This window comes from Meleagris gallopavo, chromosome 2 (genome assembly GCF_000146605.3).
Source record: "Meleagris gallopavo isolate NT-WF06-2002-E0010 breed Aviagen turkey brand Nicholas breeding stock chromosome 2, Turkey_5.1, whole genome shotgun sequence".
Lineage (NCBI taxonomy): Eukaryota > Metazoa > Chordata > Aves > Galliformes > Phasianidae > Meleagris > Meleagris gallopavo.
The window spans coordinates 26100097-26125566 of record NC_015012.2 but is presented as its reverse complement, the minus strand read 5'-3'; the positions used below and the strand labels follow the sequence as shown (position 1 = coordinate 26125566).

General features: G+C 45.5%; 1 protein-coding gene and 1 long non-coding RNA gene across 5 annotated transcripts in view; one reads left to right on the top strand and one right to left on the bottom strand.

Annotated features, from left to right (window-relative positions):
• The first annotated feature begins 695 nt into the window (after positions 1-695).
• On the top strand, positions 696-4505 carry LOC109365931. 2 transcript variants are annotated; one of them, XR_002111822.2, is made up of 3 exons: positions 696-2946; positions 3468-4027; positions 4420-4505. It is a non-coding gene; the product is annotated as an uncharacterized LOC109365931 (long non-coding RNA). The 2 variants fall into 2 exon arrangements; XR_002111823.2 differs by having other exon boundaries at positions 696-3632; positions 3860-4027.
• Positions 4506-5165: 660 nt separating this feature from the next.
• TTC7A (tetratricopeptide repeat domain 7A) overlaps positions 5166-25470 on the bottom strand; it is a 164112-nt gene continuing 143807 nt past the window's right edge. For 2 of the 3 annotated variants that reach the window (XM_010706788.3, XM_010706789.3), the window contains exon 19: positions 5166-8813. In XM_010706788.3, the coding sequence (XP_010705090.1) occupies positions 8592-8813 (222 nt within the window). In that variant the 3' untranslated portion in view covers positions 5166-8591. The remainder of the gene's footprint in view (positions 8814-25470) is intronic. The other variant, XM_010706791.3, reaches the window with a different exon arrangement.

Sequence of the window (25470 nt, the reverse complement as noted above, 5' to 3'; positions counted from 1 at the left end):
TTGTATGTTGATGAATATTTGTGTTTCCATTGTAGGTTGGTAACGATGCCATTCCTTCATGTGGAACGATAGGACACACAGCCGCTTTGCTGGCATTTTGGTTCTCCTGCTAGTCATCAACACGAGTGAAAAGATACATACATGAGTTGGAGAAATTGGATCCACTTTCAGATCTGTTGATCAAATATTCAGAGAGGTATAAGATAAATAAGTTTCTCAACAGTGTAAAAGAGCTTTTAGTCCCTAATTCCATAGTGAATGTAAGACATATCCTCTAGCTGCTCTTTCACAAACCATGCACGCTTCTTGTTTTTACAGACACTTGGATTTCGTTTTCTTCTTTTTCTTTAAGCTACTCCATACACACACATTCTCATCTCCCACCTAACCCTCCCAAACTCAATCATCTCTGTGCATGATTGACCTAAGTGATCACCACGGTTTCCAATTCAATTCGGGTCCCCAAAGAGGACTTTTAATTAAGAAGCTTTAATAGGACCTGGACGAAAATGCGTAAGTCACTGGTCTTCAGGCTGAGAGCTGCAGATCCCAGGGGTGTCTGCGGCTAACTAGCAAGGGGCCTAAATATGTCTCTTTCAGAAAGGTCATATCCTACATGGAAATCCACATAAGTATATCCTGCAGATCCGGATACCTGTGGGAAAATTCCTAGGGATTGCTAGAACCTGAAGAGTTCTGTAACAGGCTGCTGCTGAGCAGTGAGTGGAAGGCAGGACTGCGTAGGAGTGGCTGCGTGTGATGCTGCAGTGTGTCCAGGCAGGCATTTGAGCAGGCCAGGCTTTAATCACCATCGCCTGAACTGCAGATGTGTACATGGATGGGATTTCCAAAAGCACTTGGTATTGGTCCATGTTTATTTTGGCAGAAGCAATCCCACCTTGTGAAGCAGTATGTGCTGGTGTTTACCCAGCAGCTCTCACAAACTGCTAGAAAACAACCTGTAGCTGTGGGATGTAGTGTTTGGTGCAGAACCACTCAGAGATGCTTTCACAGCAGGAACTTGAGCTTTGGCTACATATAGGAACAAGGGGTGGGACTGGAATGCACTTTTGAACTCCTTCAAGCACGGTATATGCTGAGAAGAAAAGTTCCAGAGAACAGGAGCTGTGCTTAAACTTGAGATAACTTTGGTGAATAGTTCTTGGCTGAAAGACAAAATGGAAAATTTAAATGTTCTCTGTAGATTGTTTCAGGATTAAACATCTTGAATTTTTGTTTCAAAATGCTCTCCCTTCTGGCAATTCTCTCAAAACTTCTGGTCATATAAATCTGAGTTATTGAAGATGGTGCTTGAGGACTCCTGTCAGAATAATACTTTGTTTAATTGGAAAAAATTTTTAAGCTCTATTTGGTTGAAAATCTCTGAAGTTTTCCTTTGGAATGTAGCTTGAAAGAAATGATTTTCTTTCAGCTTATTATTTCTCGCTCAGCAGTCTGTACAGAAAGTGCTTTGCAAGTACCCAAAGGGGATGATGGGAAGTTGAAAAAGAGAAGAAATCCACAAATAAAAGGCTCAGTGGTGGTAAGCGAGCTCCTCAGCATAGCAGCACTCAGGGTCCAGATAGGATTGCTTGTGCTGAGCTGCCTGTGCCCTCCTGGCAGCATCAACCTGTGGGTCTGGTGTGTGTTGTTCTAGGGACAGATAGATAGATAGATAAATAGATAGACAGATATAGCGGAGGAGGGCATATAGTCTGCACTGATGTAAAGTGGGAGTGGGGGCCTCCCTCATAGAATCATTAAGGCTGGAAAAGACCTCTAAGATCATCCAACCCAACCGCAGCCCACCCCTACCATACCCACTGACCATGTCTCTCAGTACCACATCTACACGGTTCTTGAACACCTCCAGGGACGGTGACTCCACCACCTCCCTGGGCAGCCTGTGCCAGTGCCCTCAGCTCCATTGCCATAGAGGAGAGGTGACAGCTGCAGGACATGAGCCCACAGTGTGGACTGAGGGGGAATGGTGTTGTGCTCCCACCACAACATGGCCGCATTCCCACCATGACATGGCCGCCAGAGGCAGGCAGCACTGCCCTGGGGCAGGAGCAAGGCCTCAAACCCAGAAGCAGCAGTTCCACCCATTTTGCAGAGAGAAACAGCTCTCGGTCCTCTCAGCTCCCAACAGACTTGGTTTTCCATTCTCTTCAAAGGAGGATGTGGTGCCTCTCTCACTGCCCTCGGAAAAACCCTTCACATCCTCCAAGGAGGTGTAAGAGCAGAACCATTGTAACTGGGAAATGAATTAGTTACTTTCTGGGTTTGGCAGCTTCCTGTTTCGGAAACATGAGATAACAGCTCCAATTTCTCTTTGCTGTCAGCTTAGAAGGGAACCCAGGGCTGCACACCCCCTCGCGTGGCAGCGGCCCATTTGCTAATTGTCCCTTCCAGGCAATGCCACTTACACTGACAGACCCACCTCTAACCCACACCACCCAGAAAATCACTATGGCCCTGAACTCCCATCCTTCTGAAACAGCACCCGGCACCACGCGCTCAGCCGACGTGTTCTGGCTTCTCTCATGGCACAACAAAAGAGAGGACTGCTTGTTGCTGATTAATTTGTGAACATGCCAGTTTCCAGACATAAGTCTGGTATCGCAGGCAGCTGCATTAATGAAAAAGATGTCTGATTTGCCACAGATGATATAATGGATCTCTGCTTCAAGGACTGTGCTGCCCTTTGAAAGTTAATGAGAGCCGGGTGCGGCACTGGCATTGCCATGGGCATGCTGCAGGAGAATGGTCCTGGTGCTGTCACAATGCATTTGGCTCCCCGGCTGTGGTGCGAGGTGGAGAATTCAGGTTCAGAGCAACCTTTGCAGCCAGGATGCAATCAGAGGTCTGCTCCACAATCTGGTTTTGTGTGTTCCTGTCAGAAGAGCTGGTAATGCTGGGCTTTGCCTCTGTGAGAGTTTTTAGGTAAAGAAAATGTCTTCTTTACAATTTTGTGATTCCTCTTTTGCTTCTTTAGGACACGTCTCTATGCATGTCATTTCTGCTCTGTAAATGTGAGATGTTCTGCCCCATCTGCACAGTTAGCTGGCCTGCCTACCTGCTTGCCTTCCAGCCAAAGGATCCAACTGCTACACCAGCTTTACACAGGATCAGAGCTGGAAGGGTTCAGCTCAGCAGATTCAGGGGAATGACCTGCAAGGGTATTTCCTCTGTAATTCAACACTTGCATGATCTGGAGCACTGAGAAAACCTTTGGGTTTGGCCCTTCAGCTGGTGGACCTGTGATGTTTTTGGCTTTGATATGCTGCTCTTAATTTTGGAAATAACATCAGAAGAAATTGGTTGGACAGCCAGAGCTCGGTTAAATGCTACAGTGGCTGCAAATGGCAAATACACAAACCAGCGATAGATACCTACTTCTACCTTCTCTAATAGCAGTCTTTAAAGATCAGTGGGTTATGAGCATTTTATTTTCTCTGTTCCAGAGTGGCTCAGGCACACTGAGGAGGATGTGGCACCTCCTGAGGGATGTGTTTGAAGACAGAGCCAATGTTGCTGCTTCCCTGCAAGTGAGCATATGGGCAGCAGCAGTGCTTCCCATCACCTCCCTCACTGCTCATGGAATGCTGAACATCCCAGTGTCACACCAGGTAGGACTCCAGCAGAATATCTGAGTTCGGCTTTCCAGTTTGGGGAAACCTATGTAATCAATGACTTCAATTTCCAGTTTTTAAGATTTTGTCGCAACCACCAAAGGACTTTACCCCACTGTTGCTGTAGAGAAACTTCGTCCTGCTTGAGTTGTACTGAATGCACTTAGAACCTGGAGCAGCCAGCTATGAAGAGCTGCTCTTCAAAATCCCTTTCCTTAATCCAGGTATGAAACCAAGGCTCTGGCTTTTTAAGAAGGCCCTTTGAAGCCTGCCCAACAGACTGACGTGTGAATGCTCTGGAAGCTCTTGAATGAAGACAGTTATTTCCAAACAGCCACAGGAGTAACTGACTGTAGCAAACGGATGATTAATGGCATCATGGCCAAAGTAAGGTGAGTCCCTAAACTTGATGGCATTGTATTTGCATATGACCTTGATGTTAGAATTTATTTTTACTGGAATAAGTACAAGAAAAGCATAATGCTTGCTTAAATCTGCATAAATTCAAACAGTGAGGCCACACTGGTCCTTTTTCCTGGCTCTGTTCCTCTCTGAAAGAAGTCTACTTGCATGCTCATTCTCGGCTTTCCCATGAACTACAGGGTGTAGGCCAAAATGCCCTTTGCAACTGGTAACTTGCTGGGCACACTAGGTTCCAGTTAATGTACCAAATAGTTGTTTCATAAGGCCTGAAATAGCAGTGGAATGAATATATTAGAAGTACTGAAATCAGCAGGAAATAACTATGCACTAGGAGCTTTTTCTTTTTTTTTTTTCTCCACAGGATCATTTTTATTCATCTGGTGAGAGTGTCTTACAAGAAGAAGAAATGTTAGATTACATGGAATAACAACAGCCACAACCATGTTAACAGTATTCGGGTGGCACTGCTGAGTATGAAACACCTATTGAGTGCCAAAGGGAGAGTGCCTCTCTGTGTGCCGGGTCAAAGAGGCTCCTGAGCCAGCACTCACTGCTATGCAGTGGTGTCATGCTATGGTCCCCTTCAGCAGCTTTAGCTACAGACTGGTATGTTTCTGGGGGGAGAAAGAGCTAACATCCTGCAGAACCAAACAACAACCGAGTATCAGAGAGACCACCGCCTGCAGCCAGGCTAAGGGAACGGTGGCTGGCTGATTGGTTCAGTCAGCAAAAGCAAAGGGGCACAGGGAGGGAGAGGAGTTGCAGCTACACCCACTCCTTGCATAATTGTCCAATGTGCCTGTAATACAATGCAGCCAAAGGCAATTACCACTGCTCTGGGGAGCCTTCCCTTCCTCGGCTGAATTGCAGCTATCAAATCTCAGTGGGTTTGGTTGGAAAAAGATCATGGCAGCGATCTCTTTTCACCCCAAAGGATTGCTTCTTGCCCTGTTGTCACTAAAATAAAATAAAATAGCCAAGCTCCACCTTTACCAAAACTCTCCAAAATCCAAAGACGGGACTTCTCGGGGATAAAGTAGCTGCAATTCAAGCTGCAGCAGTCAGTGCCGTGCCTACGTTGGTTCTCAGCCAGTGAATTTTAAAGTAAACACCCTCCAGGACTGTTCTCCATTTGGATTTATTAGTCATTACCAAGAAAAGATAATTAGCACTTCTGAAACGTTGTGATAATCAGTGGCATGAACTGTTACCAATAGAAACGGATTGGGGTACTCATGCAGTGTAGGAATATGGCAGTGCTGCCATGTTCTGCACAGTGAGCACACCGGAGGGCAGGGCCTCCACTGGAGGAATTCTTACAGACACCGCCGACTGGTGCCAGCTTATGGGGGCTAAGGCAGGGAAAGGGCTGCTCCTTGGCTGTGGGGCTTCTCCTTCCATCCACCTTCAGGCAGATTCCTTTTTGTTACCGATGGCAAGTATTGCTCCTTCACTGTGCAACAGAAAAACAGGAGCTAATTACCTTCTTTTTGTGTGCACCCTGCCAACACAAAGGAAAAAAAACCTCGTGGTGGAGGGAAAGGGATTGGGATCTACCTGCATCCTTCAGGCAATGATACAATATTACTCTCCTTCTTACAAACTAATGAGAAAACTGTTGGACTCCAGTCAGTGCTAAGGCTCCAGAATCAGTACTTCCCTTGTTGTTCCCTAAACTTCCATTATTTATAATCATCTGCAATATTCTGATGAGGGATAGGATATAAGCCTCATGTGCTTAGTCTAAAACCCTGAGCAGTAAGATGCTGGGTTTCCTGCTATGCAGAGGAGTATTATTTCATCACCTCAGAGAAGCGGATCTATTAGATACACCAATGTCGTTATATAAATAAATACTACAATACATACGCTTGTTTGTAGTCTTATTTTTCTGTACCTGGAAGTATGAGCAAAGAACAAATACAGGATCTATCTAAAAACACAAGTCAGTAAATACCACCCTCTTTCCTGCCCTGTGCAGAGCATCTCAGGTCAGCATGATCTCAAGCTCTAAACATCTAAGTATTAAGAATTATACAGAAATGTACCAGCAATGTCAACACAGTTCCAGTGAACGTGCTTCGTACCTGCTGGGAAATGCCCAGCAAATCTCAGGGCTGAGTCCAAACACAGCACTGAGGCAGAACTTTGCCTGCAGTTGATATAGGGGCTGTGATGTGCTGAGCAGTGTAGCTCCTATTGCTGTTGATGGAAGCTATGTCCTCCTAGCCACACCTGCAGCAGAGCCTCTCAACACTGCAGTTCCAATGGCTGATGCACACCTCACAGCTCTCCCAGGAAGGTGACTGCTGTGGAGTTAAATATCATCAAGCCAAAGCTCCCTTTGGTGGTAAGATACATGACACTGGTGGCTGCATGGAAACCGTGCATGCAGCAGTAACAAGGTCTGTGAGAGTTTGCTTCTCTGCTGCTGCTGGGAAAATGGGTACCTCCTGCCAGGGCTCGGACTGGATGCATTGCAGACCTCTGCAAACAGCTCCTCGGTCACAGAGACATGCACAGCATGTACTCAAATGGCTGTCTGGTACGCAGGCGTTACTATGGCAGTGCCTGACAGACAGATGTTGCAAAGCAGAGCGGTGATGTCAGACCACAGTGACTCTGTGCTATACAGAAGGCTCACTCCCATGCTGGAACTGTGCTTGCGGACCAGAACAAGTATCGGAGTATAATACCAATCTATCTATATCTACTGAAACCTACTGTCAAAGTGCTTTGAGCAGTGGAATTGGGTTTAAAACACCTGGATTACAATTTACACGCCATGTCAACAATGGCATCCCCTTTTCCTGTACCTGTAGCACAGAGTCAACTTCAGAGCATCCTTCACAGCAAAATGTGTCTCTGCTGTCTTTCTGGCTTCACAAACCCATTTAATTGTGGTACTTCAACACCTACTCCTTCCTCTGCTGCTGGTGCTACTGCAAATGAGTGATGTGGCTGGGTAACATGGCTCCAAAACAACTGTAAAAATGGCTGATGTCAGGTTTGCTCCTGAGCCTTGGGGACTTGGAAGAGTAACTCCTGTTCATTTGCTGCCTGAGGATATAATGATTTCTGCAAAAAACCACAATACTGGACAGAACTACTGTATGCAGCATGTTTCAGTGCAAACCCATTTAAGAAAAAGTCAAACATTCTTTGGTCAGAAATGGGCACGTGGCCCCAGTTTTTTGCATAGAAAAGCACCCACAGCTCATTTCCGCATCCCCTTTGCTGTGGGGCTGGCACTTGTGTGCTGTGCTTCAGGGCTACAGGTCTGTCAAATGGGGCTGTGAGGATCGGATCAGCTTAGTGTGAGGTGAGGCAGCTGCCTCGCAGCCTGGCCGTGCCAGCCAGCGAGAGGCAAGTGGATTAGGAGCTCTTCAGACAGCTCTAAGATCATTCTTTTATCTGACACGGTGCTCAGCACAAGCCCGCCCCACTGAAGGTGCAGCTCCCTGCCTCTGATGTGAAATGCTTGCAGAAAATCCAAGCATTTGGCTGTGGGAGAAAAACAGTTCTTCATATACGCACGCTGCCTTCAGCGTGCTTCCCCTGAACAGACTGCTGCTACCTGTTATATCATGAGAAGGCAGATATGAATGTGTACAGTGCCAGGGACAGTACTGCAGCAGAGCACAAACTGCAGGCACTAAACACTGGTAATCACTTCATTCCTCACTAAAAGTGATGGAATAGGTGATTAACAACAATGAAGTTCAGAGAGTTTATAGTTATGATACTTCAAGAGAAGCCTTTCAACAAATATGTAATTGGAGATACATACATGCTTTTAACACTAGGACAAATGTTAACTGTGTCTTTGGTCTTTCTGCTTTTCTGAATTGTGCTACTATAGCAGTTCTAAAAAAAAAAGGCATTTTTAATTTAAATTGATCTAGGTAAATGCCACACTAACTATACTGAGTATATGCAGCATGTAAGAGCAAGGCAGGAAGAAAGACAATCATAATAGCTGAAATAATTTTGTAAATGGTATATACTGCGTGTCTCTATGATTTAATTGTCATTCCTATCCTGTCAGGTCTGTGCAAAAGCAGCCACGTGCTTAAATAAACCTTGGTAAATTTGTTGGTGCACTTACTCCTGCTCAGAGCTGGTCTGGGCTTTAGCTCAGGGCTTGGAAGCTTTATCTTTGGATTTGGGATTTTATCCTTAATGAAAACTGAAAGGTGCAAGTGCTTTGAACAACTGTATTCCAGCATGAGCTATTCTACAGTTAATCTGCTCGAACCAACATTTTGAAATAAGTCTTGCTATAAGTTGCTATTAACTTGAACAGGGGGTTAACAACGCATCTGCAAAGAAAAAAAAAGGCATTATCTCTCTCTGCCTCTTGCAAACTCCTCTGCAGTTAGGCTTGTCTCAGCTAAACATGTTCCCCTGAGCCCCACATTAGAATTATTTTGCTCAATTCCAGGTTACAATGGCACTGCTGTTGAATCCAGTTTCTTCACTGCAAATCTTTTTGTTTGTTTATTCAGTGTTTGTCCATGGAATGAAGACACTTCAGAGCTCTCTGGGTATTACAGTGAATGGGATGACAGGACTGCTGGATTCGAGATCCAGAGCAGTAAGAAAGCATTCGACGGCTGCTTCGTTTTTCCCCTGAGCTTGCAAGACCTCCCCTAGGCTGTTCCAGGCCCTGTGGCTGGTGTTCTGGATCCGGATGGCATCTCTGAGGACCTTCTGGGCCAACTCCCTCCGCTCAAGTCTGTTCAGCACCAGGCCCTGCCAACAAACAAGAGACGAGTGGTTAGCAACAGCACTGGCATAGGAGGAGCCCACGCTCCCAGCAGGCCAGGCAGTCCCGAGCATGCAGGCACCCTGCCGTCTGAGGAGGACCTCCCAGCATTGCAGGAGAAATGAGAGGAGCAGCCAGCTTTTAAGTTCTGCTTTTTGTGATGGTCATCCTTTTGATTCTGCAATTTAAAACAACAGCTGTGAAGACTAAGCAGAGACAGATCCAGCCCTGCAAGCACTCCTGCTGTGTTAGTAGGAGAGCACATATTGGTATGGTATACTGATATCCAGCATGATGCCAGTTTAGTGGGGAAAGGCTACAGGCCCTTTAAGCATCCCTCCCTTGTATACAAGCTTCTAATCCTCAGGAACACAGATAGGTTCAATTACACCAGTAGCTAAATTAACTCTTACATGTCTGGAAAATCCAACGGAGGTAAAGTCCCTCAGCTCCCACAGCCTGACCATACAGAAAGTCCTTTCCTCAGCACAAAGGAGGCTAGAGGGATGAGGCCCCTTCCAGGAGCAGGCTGTAGCATCACTGGGGCTCCGTCCTCCCACCAGCTGCACTCCAGTACAGAGCCTAAAGCAGCATGGGGGAGAAGGACAGAGGAACCTTGTTTAAAAAGCTGTCCTTAGGGTAAGAAAAGACACAAGTGGGTGTAACCATCTGGAAGGAACAGGAGGTAAAGGATGAAAGAAGTGATATGAAGAACATGTTTTCCTATAGGGCTCTCATAGATGCGTCTGAACCCACAAAGCATCTAATGAGCCAGGCTCCCTTTTAATTATACAGCAGTCAGCCACAGTGAGCCCAGATGGTCACGTGGGCTTTGCATGCCACAATGTGTGAGTGGCGTTCTTTTGCTTTCTCCTCAAGGTGCACACACCAGGATGGATGCCTCACCAGTCCCACCCAGATGTGGCCTGTGGAAGAAGCTGCCAGCACTTTCATGTTGCCTGCCAAGAGCTCAGTAGGTTCAGGTGCTGCAGCCCCAAACCTCACAGATGCCATGACCACTATAAGGTGACCTCTCAGGGAAGCTTCACGTAGGGTGTGCTTAAAGGCCTCATCCTACAGGGTGAAGGATGTCCCGGCAGGGCGCATCAAATACCCATAACACTGCCAAAGCAACCCCCACAGTGCAAGTAAATGGGACTTCAAAACTCGTAAGGGTCTCTCTTAGCATCAAGTTTATACAGTGCTTGAGCTCACAGCTCTGTTGTCCATACCCTGTGCAGAAACAACAGTCCTCCATGCTGGCTGAGAGACTGCAGGGTATACATGTGCTCCTTTCATTGGTATCTCAGTCAAAGAGTTCAGCAATTCAAAGATTTCTATACCAGAATAATTCAATGGATGGCATCATGAGTGCAGTAATCAAATAGCAATATTGGAAATCTTCATACAAAAGTATAGTTTTATTTAGCAAACACAGAAATGTTGTAAAGGGAAATGACTGCCTGACTTCGTGCTTTTCCTGAGACTAAGCAATATGTGGACACAGTCAGTCATACATATATAAAGAGAAGCATAAGCTCTGCCCTTAATGGGTCTACTTACCTTTCAAGATGTATGAAACCCGAAAAATCTCGCAACTAGAACCCAAACTAAATTTCTGATGAAAGAATGGTGGTACTTTCAGAATCAGTAAAGATTTTTGTCTTGTTTTGTTTGCTTTTCAGAAAGTGCCAATAGGTGCAAAGTACATTAGCATGACTAAGGCTTGCTAGCCAGTGATATCAGTAATACTGACAGAAGAACACTGCTTCGCCAGAGAAAAGAATTAAAAAACACGTGTTTGTTCAAATATACTCAATGCAACGGCAAGTTTTGCTGCCTCTTTCTTGCACATAACTTTGACTTGAATATTCAATTCAGAACCAAACTTCAATTTAAGGATTCAGTGGGGATGTTTTCCCTTCAGGTTTCTCTCTCTGCTGGAAAACAATGAGGCCACAGACAGAATTCTCTCGCAAGTAGACACAGGCAGAAGGGAGATGCTTCCATGGGACAGGTTGGTTTCCCTGGAGGTAACTGCCTGGAAACGATCACTGGCATGTAATGACAGACTGGAAGGAATTTGTTCAAATATAATTTGAGTCACCTGCTTGGCAGTGATAATGAGGTACAGAACGGGAAAGTAATGTGGCCACAGAAAGTCTGCTGCAGAGCCAAGAATATACAGGAGCTATCTCAGCTCATGTTTGTCCTCAACCACAAAACCACTCTTCCTAAAAGCTCTTCCCATTGCACTGACTGAGCAGAGCTGCTTCTGCTCTCTGGTGGCCAGGGCCCTACCACTCTCCTCACCCTGACACTGAGCAGCCCATGCCCTTTGGGCCTGCCACAGTCTCTCCTCGCTCCCAGAGGGCCACAGCCCTGCCGGCACACCGGCTGCAAGCTCGTGCAGCTGCTGCCTATCATCCCTCTCCAACGAGGAGGGGAATTCCCTCCCTGGCTGACATCTCGCGCCTCTCAGCAATGCCAGAATGAAATCCACCTCCTCGTAAAACTCCGTCGGTGCTCGTGCAGCTCGGTGCCCTTGTGTGCTCCAGCACCCGTGGTGGACTGGAAGCAGAAGCCGGTGAGGCTCCTTCTATGGCTCCCCAGTGTGGACTCTGCATCTTATCTTGGCTGTGCTTGAGCAGGACAGATCTCATCCAGTGGACCCTGCAGCACTGGGAGAAGGAGCTGTATGCAAACCCCGGGCACCATGTTCACTTGGCGATGACGCTGAAGAACAGCCCACCAGCCAGAACAGAGCATGTGAATGTTTGTATGCTGGTATTCAGGGCTTTCAAGAATGCTAGTCTGGCTTCCAAAAACATCTGTGAATCTCCAGAGAGGGTAGTCTCAGGCTCTCCAAAGCCAGTGGAAGGACTCTGGTTGACAGGATATAACTTTTGCTACAGGAACTAAATATGCCTGCTTGATGACGTGCACAAAAGGTTGGGCCAAAGACTACCCAAGTCCTCATCCCAAGAAGTCAGGCTGCTCCCCAGCTCAGGCTGCAAGTGGCACCAAACCACAGAATTCAGATTTACTCCTCCACCCAAAATGAACAGCAGCAGACAATGTCAGCCTTTCCCATGAGGCTTAAGTGAATTGGCAGATGCTAGGTGTTTAAAGCACGGACTGAACATCATTAATTCTGTTTGCAGGAGTGCTTCTTCATTTGGGCTTTTTCTCTCCTTCTCCTGCAAGTCACCAGCATTCTGAGAGCTGGAGGCTGCACCGTCCCCAGTGCACTAACACACAGCACTGAGCACTTCAGCTTTTTGTTTCCCTAAGGTATTTGCACTTGAGAGCTTCTCCTTGCTACTGAATTTCTTATTTCCCCATGGAGTCTGGCTTGCTATAAACAATGCCTGCATGTTGTTGCTATGTAGGTCCAGCTGGAATCTGCCTACAGTGCAAAAGAAAAAATGATATATAAATTCAGAAAGCCACCCACTGACAGGCAATTTGCATTTTTATCTGGAAGATATTTTTTTACAAGATTTTTCTAATGAAAGTTCAGTTCCTGAGTTTCTATGGAAACTCATCTGCTTGGTGTGCATGCATAATTTCATAAAGTCAGACCTCAGGAAAATGAGCAATTAGTACAAATACAAGCAGGAAAGTGATTAAGGGTTTCATCCATCCCCTTATTCTTGGAGAGGGAGGGTGGGGCTGGGTTCTGTTGTCTTGCTTTGGTCTGTATTTGCAATTTTGCCAAACGAATGCAGAAACCAGTGTTCAAAGTGGCCTGGCTCCTCTGCCACCTCCTGGCTATCACCGGCACTTCTGGTTTTGCCCAGTTATTTTCCTCCCAAAGCTGGTGAGCATCTCTAAGCATGGTCTTCTCAGTGTTGGCAGCACTGTGTCAGACCCTCAGGGGCAACGAGGATCAGCTCCTTTTTAAACTCAAGCATAACATAAGTACCAAAAAACCCCAACCAACTAAAAATAAAAATAAATAAATAAATAAAATAATAATAAAAAAAAACCAACAACAAAAAACCAACACCAAAAACCAGCCGGCCCAAAAGGGTGTGTGGCAATTACTTTGCTTTTGAGCTCCTGTAGACAGAATGTCAGCAGGGCCTGCACCAGCCCTGTGCTAACCACACGTAGGTATTTCATGTGCTAGGTGCGTTAATGTAGCTATACAGAGCTTGAATGCTAATTCACTCAAGCAGGCCTGAGGGCAACTTGTGCAGATTAAATTATTTTCTTCTTTAGGTCTGAAGACATACTTCAAATCTTGTAAACAAGAGGCAGAGTAGTGAAGGTTGTGCTTTCAAGCCAGACTAAAAGCTGGCACTGAAAGAACTGGAGAAAAATCATTTGTAGTGAAGGGTGATGGCAAAATGAACCTGGCACTGTACAGCAGTGCACAAAGGCAGAGTGGGACAGCGAATTTAGACATCCCATTTGGGGTGCCTTACACTGGTAGCTGGATGCCGACATTAATTCTTTTAATTTCATCACAGGAGAAATGCTTCTGGGAAGCTTTTTCAGAGGTATTTCAGATCTCAGCTGCACCCAAACCAAATATAAACTAAATCACATATAAAGATACTGGACTGGACTTCATTGCCATCAGTGATGTAATACTCATCCAGAAACAGATACTTGAGAGAGGAGACCCATATTTCAATCTAAGTCAGATGAGCAAAACTGTGAGGTTTCTTCAATTTCTATTAATAAAGAAAGTGAGCAAAACTCCCACTTGAAGTCCTAATTTATTAGGTCTTAAAATTCTAGACCAGTGCCTTTATTTTCTTAGTTTTTAAGAAACCTCCTTAGAAGCCGTTAGCTTGTAAAATTCCCACAAAATAGTTCAGAAAAGACATTGTGGAAGACCACAAAACAAGCCTCATGCACAAGGAGGAGTCTATTTTTAGTAATGAAAGTCAAAACTTCCTTTGCAAATGTTTAGCTCAAACACCTGATGAGCAGCAGGGAGTTCTCTCAAGTTTTGGCAGCATTTCTCCTTCCACTAAGGTGGCACAGATTTATTTGTTCTTTCCTTTGTGGCTTGCACTGGAAAAAGACATCCAGAAAAATATTTTTTTTTCATTCCAAGAAGGCTGCTCTTTGTTTTGCTGGCATGGTTATTTCTTTTTTGGACGATCTGCATAGGAGGACTAGACTGCCCTTTACATACTAGTTTTAATAATTATCTTGAATGCAATTTCTCTTTCTCTCTTTTTCATGAGCACTAAACTCCAAAGTTAGATTGTCTCTGCTGCTTTTCTCAATTGAGCAGAGTATTCTGGTCCATTATTGACTAAATACCCTAACAAACTACCAGAGTAAATGCAGACTTTGCTGCTGGGTACAGCTAGTGCACTGGTTAATGGATTTCAAGGTAAACGGGGTATTCTTCCTACAGACTGTCTACTACAGTCTGTAATATGGACACGTCACTAGTACTTACTATGAGGGTAATTAGCAGGTGGCAAGACCTGGGCATGCTGGAGAAAAAGGATCACTCAAAAGTGTGCTTACTCAGCAGATGCCTACAAAGAGCCTTTCAAGATGCATTTGGCACTTGGTGATAACAGCCTCATGTAAAGGAAAAACGTGCACTGCTACAGGGCAACAGACACTTCTGTAATTATTTAGCAATCAGAGTAAGTTGAAAGCAAAATCTGTTGCATAAACCATGAAATACCAGACAATCCTTTCGGAAAATGACGGAGATTAATTCTGAAAACCTTAGGTCTCCCAGAACACAAGCAGACATGCAACCAGCTGATGTCTCCTCATTCTTTCCCCCTGCATTCACGATCTTTGCATTTCTGAGGAACCAGGATTTTTTTCTCAGCTGTGAACAGAGCAGTGAGAATTTCTGTTAAGCTGTCACTTAGTCGCGCAGGGGCTGGCAGTGTGCAGGGGAGCTACCATCCATTTTGCTGATTCAGTGCAGGCTGTGGTGAATCTGAGCAGTAAATCTAAGCTTTATTCTCTGAAAATACACTGAAGGAATACATGGAGCTGTGCAAGCAGTCAGGGTTGCTCGCCAAATGCACTGAATTACCAAATGCATCTTAATTTGCTGTGTGACAAAGGGTAACCAGATTCAAATCTGGAGGAAGAAACTCTTCTTCCAGTGCCTCTGCCGTCCCTTTTGCTGAGTGCAGCCTTTCCTGCTCTGCCTTCCCCCTCTCCGACTCCCTCACTGAAGTTACCACATCCCCTTTCAGTCAGTGATGCTGAAGTGCTTTGTGTCAGTTGTCAGACAGAGCAGAGGAGGGGATGGAGGCAGGCTGGGTCATGGCAAAACATGGCACACGGAATGGGAAAATGAAGAAACATTGGGGGGGAAGGCTGGTCAGTGCTAAGAAAAGCGGACACTGGAGTTTACACCATGATTTGTAGCACTCATGCACTATCTGTGGATTCAACTCAGGAGATCTGACCTGGAGATTTCAGGTCTGGTGCCTGAGGCACCAAGGGTGGTGAGGCAGCTACTTGCTGCCCAAACCTCCCTTCAGCCTTCTTGTATGCTGTGAGGAGGGTGGGCCCAGAGAAGAGATGAGACTGCAAGAGACATCAGGAGGGACAGCCCAGCCAAGGGAAGGCAAAGATATCTCAGGCCCATCAGATGGGCCTAATCAGCTGTATGGAGGTAGCACTAATGTTTGGCAGGGCAACATCACCAGGGAGACAAAAAAGACTAAAAGTCAGAGAAGATCCAAAGAGATGACAATGTGAAGAGAGGAACATGCCCTTTCTTAGCTTGCCCATGTTGTTTTTCAAGGCAGTGCATGACTGTGAGGAGACAGCCCTGCACAGGGCCTCTCAGCAAGGCTATGGCAAGCCCCCAACCCATGCAGGAGGGAAGCACAGTGCCACACTACATGCTGCCTGTTGCCCAGGCTGGCTGCCTCTATTTAGGTTCATCAAATGTTAGCAGGGATGTTTGTACTGTGTTTGAAGCTTAGATGTGATAAAACATTTATTGACATAAAAAGCAAACCCTAAGGCAGCATTTCAAACCAGGAGACTCTGATCTCTTCACAGGGAGGCTCATACAAGCCTAGGCAGCATGAAGACAGTAATGTTTTTCTGCCTTGTTGGATTGTCATCACTTAAGCTTCGTTCAAAGAATCGTTTGTTGCACGTGAATATTCTCTAGATAGATCCTCCTTTGGAAAGACCTACACGGAGACGAAGCAGCAAGCAATGAAATCTAGCAGGATGTCTTGACCACATGCTTGAGACTAACAGAGTGCAGCATTTGTTTCACACACCTTTTTCCTAGGGAAGGCAAGATTTCTCCAAGCCCTGATCATAGCAGTTGTCATAGTAATGCTGCAGTAGAGCACACAGTAGCGTCAGCTAGGACTCGAGGACTCCTCCCCACAGTGCTGTCTGCAGGAATATGTACAAGAAGGTCCAAACCTAATAACTGATAGAAATTTATAACAAGTAATTCATAATTTAAGGTCCCAACTTTGTTCCTCAGTGTACACTGATACCCCACTTCCTTGGCAGAAAGCCTTGCAGAAGTTAGTGAGACTCAGCCTAAGTACATCCAAGTATTTCAAAATGTGCACCATCTATCTCAATCAGCCTCAGTAATGAGAGAAGAGGCATAAGATGTATGTGCAGGAAGCTGACAGTAGGTAACTTGTTGGGTACAACATTCGACTAGAAAGCAGTTGCTCTAGACTGCTTCTAGTTCATTGTTAGTAATGCATTTCAAGCTAAGTAATTTGACAATATTCAGAAACAGTTCAGAGAATGGGAACAGGCTTCACATTTTGGGAGGCAGAAGTCCCAGGCTTAAATGCTCTCAGAGTAAGAAGGGGACAGAACTTGCCTCTCCATGACCAGGGTGCGTGCACTAACTTCTAGCAAATATTTTAAAGAAATTAGGGCAACATTCGAGCACACCTTCTGCCTGGAGGGAATGATCCTGTACCTGTATTTGACAGCAAGCAGGTGTTCTGTTCCCATGCCTGTCATCCTTGCCTCTCTGGACAGAGCAAATCTTGTCTGAACACAGGTCATGGACAGGTCCTACCCAGCAGCTTCTGTTCTGCTGTGGGTCCCTGTGAAGCTCAGTCCCTCAGAACAGTTTGCCCGAACTAATTTCCAGAGCAAGCACTGCACTGCACTTAGCACGTCTCCAGGGAAGGGTGCAGCACACTGAGACCTCGGCCGATCCAAGCCCACAGCATGCCAACGCAGATTACAGCAGAATCTCCTGAAAGGAGAGCCGAGATATATAAAAACAAAAACTTCATTTGCTTATTTTTCTGCTACTGGAGGTCTCTGGGATAACAAGTTATTAATGATATCCTCTGCACAACCATGGCTGGAGCCTGGAAGTGCAGACCCAGCGCTAGGCTAGCTTAACTGCCAGGAAATGGAGCAGGAGCTGGGCAGGAGTGTGCTGCTGTATGCAAGCTCCCAGTTTCCCCCACCATCCTAGTGCCTTCCACCCAACCAGCAGCATGTCCACCTACCACCTGAACCCAATGTGTCTCAAAAATTATGACCTTCCAAAGAGATTTTGCTGTATTACAGAGAGCTGTGTTTTCTGTTACGTGTTCAAAAGAGAACTGAGTGAAGAAACTCATTGAGGAAATAATTATCAAAGCCTTTTGCTAAGCATTACACGTAACATTAATTTAAGTTCCAGTGACACTGGAAACTTTCATGTTTCCATTTGTTTGGTAAGAAGGAACTCCTGCTTCCTTCTTGACCGTGGTCAGCTCAGTGTAGGGGGACAGTCTGCTGAAAACCTGGGATTCCTGCTAGCTCCTGTCCCACTTTGTGAGCTGTGTCTTATCTGTCAGTAGGAAATACATTCTGTGACTGTACTATATGCTATTTTATATACTGGAGTACTACAGTCTATCACTCTCTTCTGTCTTTGGTGTGATAACAGGCAGCTAAATAGCACAGAATTTAAACTAATTATAACCGGTTTCCTGGTTTGTGAAAAAGTGTTTGAAGGTTGAAGCGTAATTCCATCCCTTCTCCCTCCTGATAATTCCCTGAGCACCTTCCAAAGTATAATTTGTGAGTTCATCTGTAGACAAGCAACTCGACTCCTACAATTTCTAGGCTTTAACTTGATCTCACAAAGGACACTGTGAGGACAATACTGATTAGAAGAACTACATGGTCTCCAGACGGCTGTGGATGGAAAACCACAGCTAGCTGTAAATGTCTATGTTCACTGCAGAAGAATCAGACTAGACAACCTTTAAGGATCTCTTCCAACTCAAACAATTCTATGACTCTATGTAGCAGTGAAAGCTAATAATCTTCTGGAAGGTCAGAATGGAGCTCTGCAGAGAGACATCCACTGCAGAACAGGCTACAGAGAGCGATCAGGCCAAGGACAACATCTTGAGGCCTGGATACAAGTCTTGTTCTGCAGAGATGAATGAACCACTCCAAGAACTCAAGGGATTTCAGAAACATTCAGGATCTTCTGTAAAATGCTGCACACGTTTTAGAGGGGATCAGTGAAAAACTGTTGAGACTTGTCTTTCAGAAATTCATTGCGATTTCCAAGATACATAAACTCACCCTGAATAATGCAGTAATGAGCACCTTAGGGACATGGAGAATAACTTTCCCCCAACAAAGGAATGCAAGTGACTGTCACATATAAACAGGAGCTACAGATTCCCTGGAACCAGACTAATTCACCTGTGGGAAGCAGAACACCAGCTCTCCCACTAATGGACCTTTGCTGACATCTCTGTGCTTGCAGAATGGATCACTTTTGCTCCTTCCAACAGCCCCAGGCACCCGATGAGGGAAATGCGCAGTTACCCCAGGAGAGGAAATGGTTACTCAGTGTGTCTAAGTGATGGCTTGGGCGTCAGAGAAGCACTTATCACTTTGTGATGGCTGTAGTATCTCCTCTGGATGGAGGAAGGAAGCCTGGCAATTGTGGAGAAAGAGAGCAGGCAACAGGCTTGCAAAACTGCTCTGTTAAGTGGTGCTGGGGGCCAGGATCCTGCTGCAGACAGGGATTTGCTCCAATGGCTCAGCTGCTGAAGCTGCCAGTTAACTAGTGGGATTTGCAGGGAGGAGGAAGCTTTCTTCAGCAGCAAACAGAAACAAAGAGAACAAAGTGTTCAAAATTCCTTGGACAGAGTGAGTAGATATACAAACTTATTAATATGGGCGTCCAAAATGCTCCCTTATCCTGTTGGGAGCCACAGTGGCCAGACACAAAGACAAGTTCTCTCCCTCAAGCTCAGCAGCTTCACAGAAAAGAAGAATGAGTTAAGACGCTGCTCTAAGGATTGCTTTTCCCCAAGGAGAGCACAGAACAGTTATTTTGGGATATCTGGAGCACAGGAACATTCCTGGGATTCTGCAATAAGCTTCAGAGTTGGGAAAACAGAATCTGCTAATCAGCCATGGTTTAGAAGGATGCTACTGACCATATCCAAGGCCAAATATTATTGCTTTACCAGAGTACTGCTTGGTGAAGGTGCAAAAGGTGGGTGTCAGGCAGGCATCGCATGCACTGGGAGAGCTCCTCTCAGGCCAGACAAGAAGTAGCTGTGACCGTGGCTCCTCTCACTCTCCTCCCCAGCCCAGCATCCCACCTCCTTGTGACCTGCACACTACCACTGCTGTAGGACAGGCAGGAGGCAGCTGTCCTGAGGACACTCAGCTTCCTGTAACCACCGATCTGTGTGCAACAAGCATGCCATTGCTTGTCAGGGAATTCCAGTGGACAGCAGTGTCCTACAGGAGTCCTGCTGATGGTCCACCAGCAAGTGTTGCACCGCTGACGTGCCATTTCTGGGAGGAGGTGTAACTAGCTATGTCACCCTGCAGAGCAGGCTGAAAATAGGACTGCATTCACTGTGCCATGTGGCTCAGTGGTATGTCAGGACATGTATTTTTAGGAAATTCCTCCTTTGGGCAGAAAGGTTGAAGTGTTTAGCCTGGTTTGCAAGCTGCTGACCTTGCCCAGCTCCTTCATACTAAGGGGTATGGGAGCAAGTTAGCCTCTGGTCAGTCAGTGGGTGCCCTTACTGGATGGACACACTGCTAGTCCTTCCTATTGATCAGGGTGCTTGTAGGTAAAAGACAACTGGGCTGCTGCTTTGCTTTGTTTCAGTGCATTCACACTCTCTCTGCTGGTGCTTTTCAGAGAACAACCAAGCAAGGATGGAGGACAAAGTAAGGAAGACTCAGTGCCTTGGGAAGTGCATGATCTGAGGAACAAGAGTAGAAATGTACCTTGCAGAATGAATGTGTGAGGAGAATAGTGAGAGTTAGCAGCTCCTACCAAGAATAAAGAGAGAGAGAGGGAAACGCAGATGGTAAGTAGGGGATTTAAGCAAGTTTCTGGAGAGGGAAAAAGGAGTCTGATTTGGTAAGCCACTTTTTGGATGCATGATAATGAAAAAGAGCTGTACATCTCCATGTCCAGACAGTTACTCCAGACAGTGTCAGGAGATACTCTGGCCTATCTGACAACAAGAGAAGGACCAGGTAAGGCAAACAGAATTAAATTGGTCTCACTGGCAGACACTTGTAGCCTTGCTGTTTTCCCCAGAACACCAGCCCTATTGGGCAGCATGTGTTCAGTTCCAGCATCTGGGTTGTGATTTTTTGGCAGCTGCACAGACTCTCTGCTATCAAATCCCACCTGCTAGTCTCATGTCTGCTCCCACAGACCTTTGCCTGTTAGCAAATGTTTCAAACTCACACTGCCAGCCACAGCTTATCATTGCACAGCCATACCTCAGGGCAAAAAGCTCTCCTTTTAACTGCAGTGGGCTGCATGATGGGTTTAAAAGACAGACTTCTGGATCACAGGCAGAGAAATTCATTTAGGTCACAGTTTGCACTGCATTCTCTTCAGTACTAATGTAGAACATGTATTTTTCCCCTGACTTGTCTCAATGATACAACTATTTTGGCTGCAACGTTTTAAGAAGCTTTGGGACGTGCTATTGCTGTGCAGTAAGAGAATTTGTGAACTCTGTTCACTAGAACGTGGCCATGTGATGTGTTGCTGTGTCACTGTCCCCTTCTTTACAAATCTTTCCTTTCTCCTCCCTTGCTTCTTAGTGTGCCATCCAGCCCCAGACAGGCAACACCACCAATATCTGTATGCATAGTGTCTACCATTTCACTGTTTAAATAGTTCATTAGTAAACAAAATGCTGAAATTCAGCGGGTTTGTCTATCCTGGCTAAGAGATCTATTCAACAAAAAGTGAAATTTTTATTTCTGTATTGTCAGAAATGACGTAAACTTTCACATAAATTCTCTGCTATACTGGTTTGCAATCTGACTTTCCCTACTGTTAACCTAGGCAGCGAGGCTGTGCTTTTGATGCAGAGGACAATGTCTCTCGGAAATGGCCTGAGCTACTTCATTACAGTATCCCTGAAATTGCTATCAAGAGACAATCAGTGCTTTTTGATGTGGACATCTGTCAGAAACAACTGCTAATTGTCATGTAATAAGAACACCAGACACTTCTACAGCAGCCATCTTTCTGAAGTCAAGCATGAAAAGAACTGCTACTCATCCAAGCCATGAGCATATTTTGTCCAGATCTGGCTGTAGTTCTGTAGCTGGTTTGATGTCTAATGTGATACAATGCTCTTTTATAGACAGAAACCTAAGCTTAAACTACTTAACTGAAATATAATAGCAACTGTTTTTGTTGGAATACAATTAAGATATTCAGCTTTATACTCTAATATTTGCTATTTAGATTTGTAAGTAATCACTGAATCATAGGTATACCAAGAAAAGAAGTTATTCTTACATAAATCTTTGCACACGTGACTTGTACAGAACTGGTCCAGCAGTGGAACTATCTTGCTGCACTACACTGTTTGGAGAAGCCCTTATCCCGCACAAAGCACCACAGAAGCCACTATTTGGTAGGAACATGGCCAGATATGTGCTCTGACTGATGCTAAAGCAGTACAGTGCTGTCTGTACTGTTCTGAAGGAATAGCTGAACCTCTTTTTATTAAAGGACTGACTCTAGGCCGCCTATTATCTACAGAAATCATGACCAGGATTTCCTAAAACATGCACACACCTCCTTTTGAAGCCCATCACTTACATGAAGAGAATGGAAAAAATGGCTGCAGCCTCTCCAGAACCAACGGGTGCCTTCTAATGATTAGCAACCCAAAACCAATACAAATTGACTTCTGTAGTGTATCTGTTGCTCAGATGGAAGCAGAGCTGCCTGTGCTGCAGACCCGTTATTTTATGTTACACCATGGCTGTGTAGCTTGGTGCTGGTCTAATGACAGCTTTCATAGTTGGAGGAGAAATTTTTTGAGAACTACCAGAGGAAAAATACTGGGTCATCAAGAAAGAAGGTAAAATCAATTGTTCATCATTTTCAGGAGGAGAGTGGAGAAACTCAACTGACTGAATATAATGAACTGGTTAACTCCTGCAGTCACACAGAGACACAGACATAAGAGACAATTCAGTGCTGTTCACAGACCGAAGCAAAAAAAACCCCAAACAATCACAAACACTATCAAGTTTTTAAAATCCATATGGAGTGGAGGGGACATTTAGACAGTGGCACAACCCCTAGCACTGCATCCATTCCTGTGACTCACAAAGCCCTTTTGCTTTTCTGAGGTGGGTCTGCCTCTGCGCTGGCAGAAGAAGGCACTGTGATGGCAGATGAAGCAGCCTGTGTCTTTAAGATGCCCAGGGAGGCAGTGGTGTAGAAAAGACATGCTATGCAGGAGCATGACATAGATCCACAGTCCATGTGCTCGGGTAGCACTGCAGTGAGCAAGGAAGAGGGGCATCAGCAGCTGTTGGTGTGTCAGAGCCTTGGCAAAACACAGGCTCCAGCAGCAGCAGCCCCTGATGGGGATGATGCACTTGTAAAACATTTACATTTTCAGCAGAATGTTTCTAATTAAACTCAATTGGCTTGCACACCTGCTGGGAGCGGCTCCGCTGCACCTCAGCTCCCTCTCCTACCGAGCACAAAGATGATGCATCTGCCTGGGCTACCACAAAGCACTGTGTGCCTTTTGCATACTGACAGTAATTGAGAAAATGGATGGCAACAGCCATGTTTTGAGCTTGCACTGCTCTGGGAAGATCCTTCTTTTCTCTTTAAGTTTTTTGGTTTTGGGTAGGGATTTTATTTTGTGAGAGGATGAGACTGCTCAGGTTTTAACAATCCCTTTGAGGGGGCGGGGGATTGGCAGGGCATTGTGTATTTTCTGGACTGTAGGGCTTCACGATTGATGCTGATAATAAACCCGTGAGGAAAGCACCCATACAGACCCTGACTATGCTCAGATCGATGGGGAAAGGATGGTACTGAAGCGTGCTATGGCTCGCAAGTGCAAGACAGAACAGCCAGCTGTCACTTACTAAATTCTTCTTAGCCTGTCTTACTAGCACAGCATGACTTGGACATGCCAATAAAGGGTTTTACTGATACTTTGTAATACTGCCTGAGATACTTCAGGTTTTGACAGAAAGCTCTGAGACAACCAAAGGTTCAGAGAAGGCTGTTGAAATTGTGCAGGATGCCAGCGGGGCTTCTGGTTCCCAACTGCAATCCTGGACTCCCTGCTCCATCTGCAGCGACCCAGCACTTGTCACTGAGATGTAAGTCATGCCTCAAAAGAATATTTGAGTGTACCAGTCTTGTCATACTGCGGTGTTGCCCTGCTGTGAAATGAGAAAAACGCATTTACTGGACTGTGGCAGCAGGTCAGCATCCCAAGTGTTCTCCCCTCCAACGAGCTCTCTGGGTCAGAATAACGCTGTTTTGAATTGCAGAGGACAGTCTCCTGGGTAACACGCCTCAGAGCAATGCTTGGAGGGAACACGCCCTTGAATGCGAGGCAGTCAATGAGATTTATAATTACTGTGTTTTATAACCTCATTCATTCAGGCAGAGAAGGATACTGCAGAAGAGACCTCGGACGAGAGAAATGGGAGATTTGCAGCTACATAAATAACTGCTGTTAATATTAACTGAAACCTGGATGGCAGGTGCTTCGTCGTCCACTGCGTTGTCCTGTGTAACACAACAAACACACAGCTTTGTTTAAAACCAGCTCCCTGTGAGGCAGTAGGTTAAGGGGAGCGCTGAATTTGGACTCCAGCAACCCTCTTCTGCAGGAGGTGATGTAAAATCCAGGCGGTATCGCCCAAATCTTCTGATTGTGTTAAGCTCCTCTTGGCTCAAGGCCAGGTCCAGCTGTCGCTGCAGGACGATGACTGCCCTCCACTGCAGCTCTCAGCACAATGCTGCCACATATGCACACACGCATGTATATAAACCGCCTGAGCACGGAGGTGTTAATGCTACCGGGATGACAAAACAACCCTATAGATGCCTCATCAACAGCAAGCTCTGTGCAGAATGGGTTTTATTTTCAGAAAAGCCCGGAGGTTTAAAAAAAAAAAAAAAAAGTCTCCTGATACAGTTTATCTGATGCTTTGTTTTTGAATGTCCTTGATGCAAAACAGCATGCTATCATCTCTAAAGATTAAAAACAATCCTTCTTATTGCTCTGCTGGGTATTTTCAAAGAAATTCATGCACAGATGAAAACAAATAAAAACAATGCCCGATGGCACTGGGGAAATCCGGGCCTCTGGTTTCAGGTAGTCTGGAGACAATTTCAAGCAGACAAGAACCTCTTAAATCCTTGGAGAGAGCTCCAGTGAGGACACGCTGGCAAATTTTCAGTAGCTGTAACAGGGTGAGGCTGTGGGAAGATCTTGCACACCATTTCCATTTTGTGGTTTTTAGAGTATAGCCTAACTGTCCTAACTTCATTGTGAGAGATACTGGATTTTTATTTTTTTTAAACTGGAACTTCAAGGGAAATAATAGCACCTTTGTTCAGGCTTGGTTTAAAGGAAAATCTAGAGTGTCTATGTCGGTTTTTGTGATGCTAAGATCTAGGATTTTTTGGTGGACTAAAGCATGGGAGGAGAAAGTCTCCCTCCTGTCATCAGAGCATGATTAAGCCCCAAATGACAGAATTAAATGCAGTATAAAGCAAGTCAGCCTCCGGCACTGATGAAGGAACAGTTCAGCTCGCTTCAGTTAACATGTCTTTTGCTTTTACCCACTTGGCTTTATTGTTCAGAGGAGCTGGCCCAGCAGGAGAAGGAGATCCCTCCCCCTCCACTCTGCTTCCAGCCCTTGCTGCTGGCGAGCTGCTGGCAGCCGCAGGAGTTTCTTCAGCAGAAATCTATGTGGCACTGAAAGGCCACACTTAGGTCTAAAAATCAGCTGTTTTCTTCCTCTTCACTCCCGCACTGGTGTTAGCTTGGGCTGAAAACACCCAAGTATAGGTATACTTGAGCGCTTGGTTTGGAAAGGCTAGGCAAACTCGTTTGCAAGGTCAGTGGCAAGCCAAAATAACTCCAGACAGAACTAGCATAAGATGCCTGTGCCAAACACATGATGCGAATATTGATTCGGGGCGGTGGTGGTAGGGAGGATAGCAGGGACAATGTTGAATACATAAACAGGCTCTGTTGCTCATAAACAGCCTCACTCTGCAGTATATCACAACGCATATGAAGGAAGCCACAGCAGGTCACATTCAGATCAAGCTGCTGTGCAGTTTCAACCCGCTAGTTGCTTTTTAGCCAGCAACATGCCTGCATCGTGTTCTGC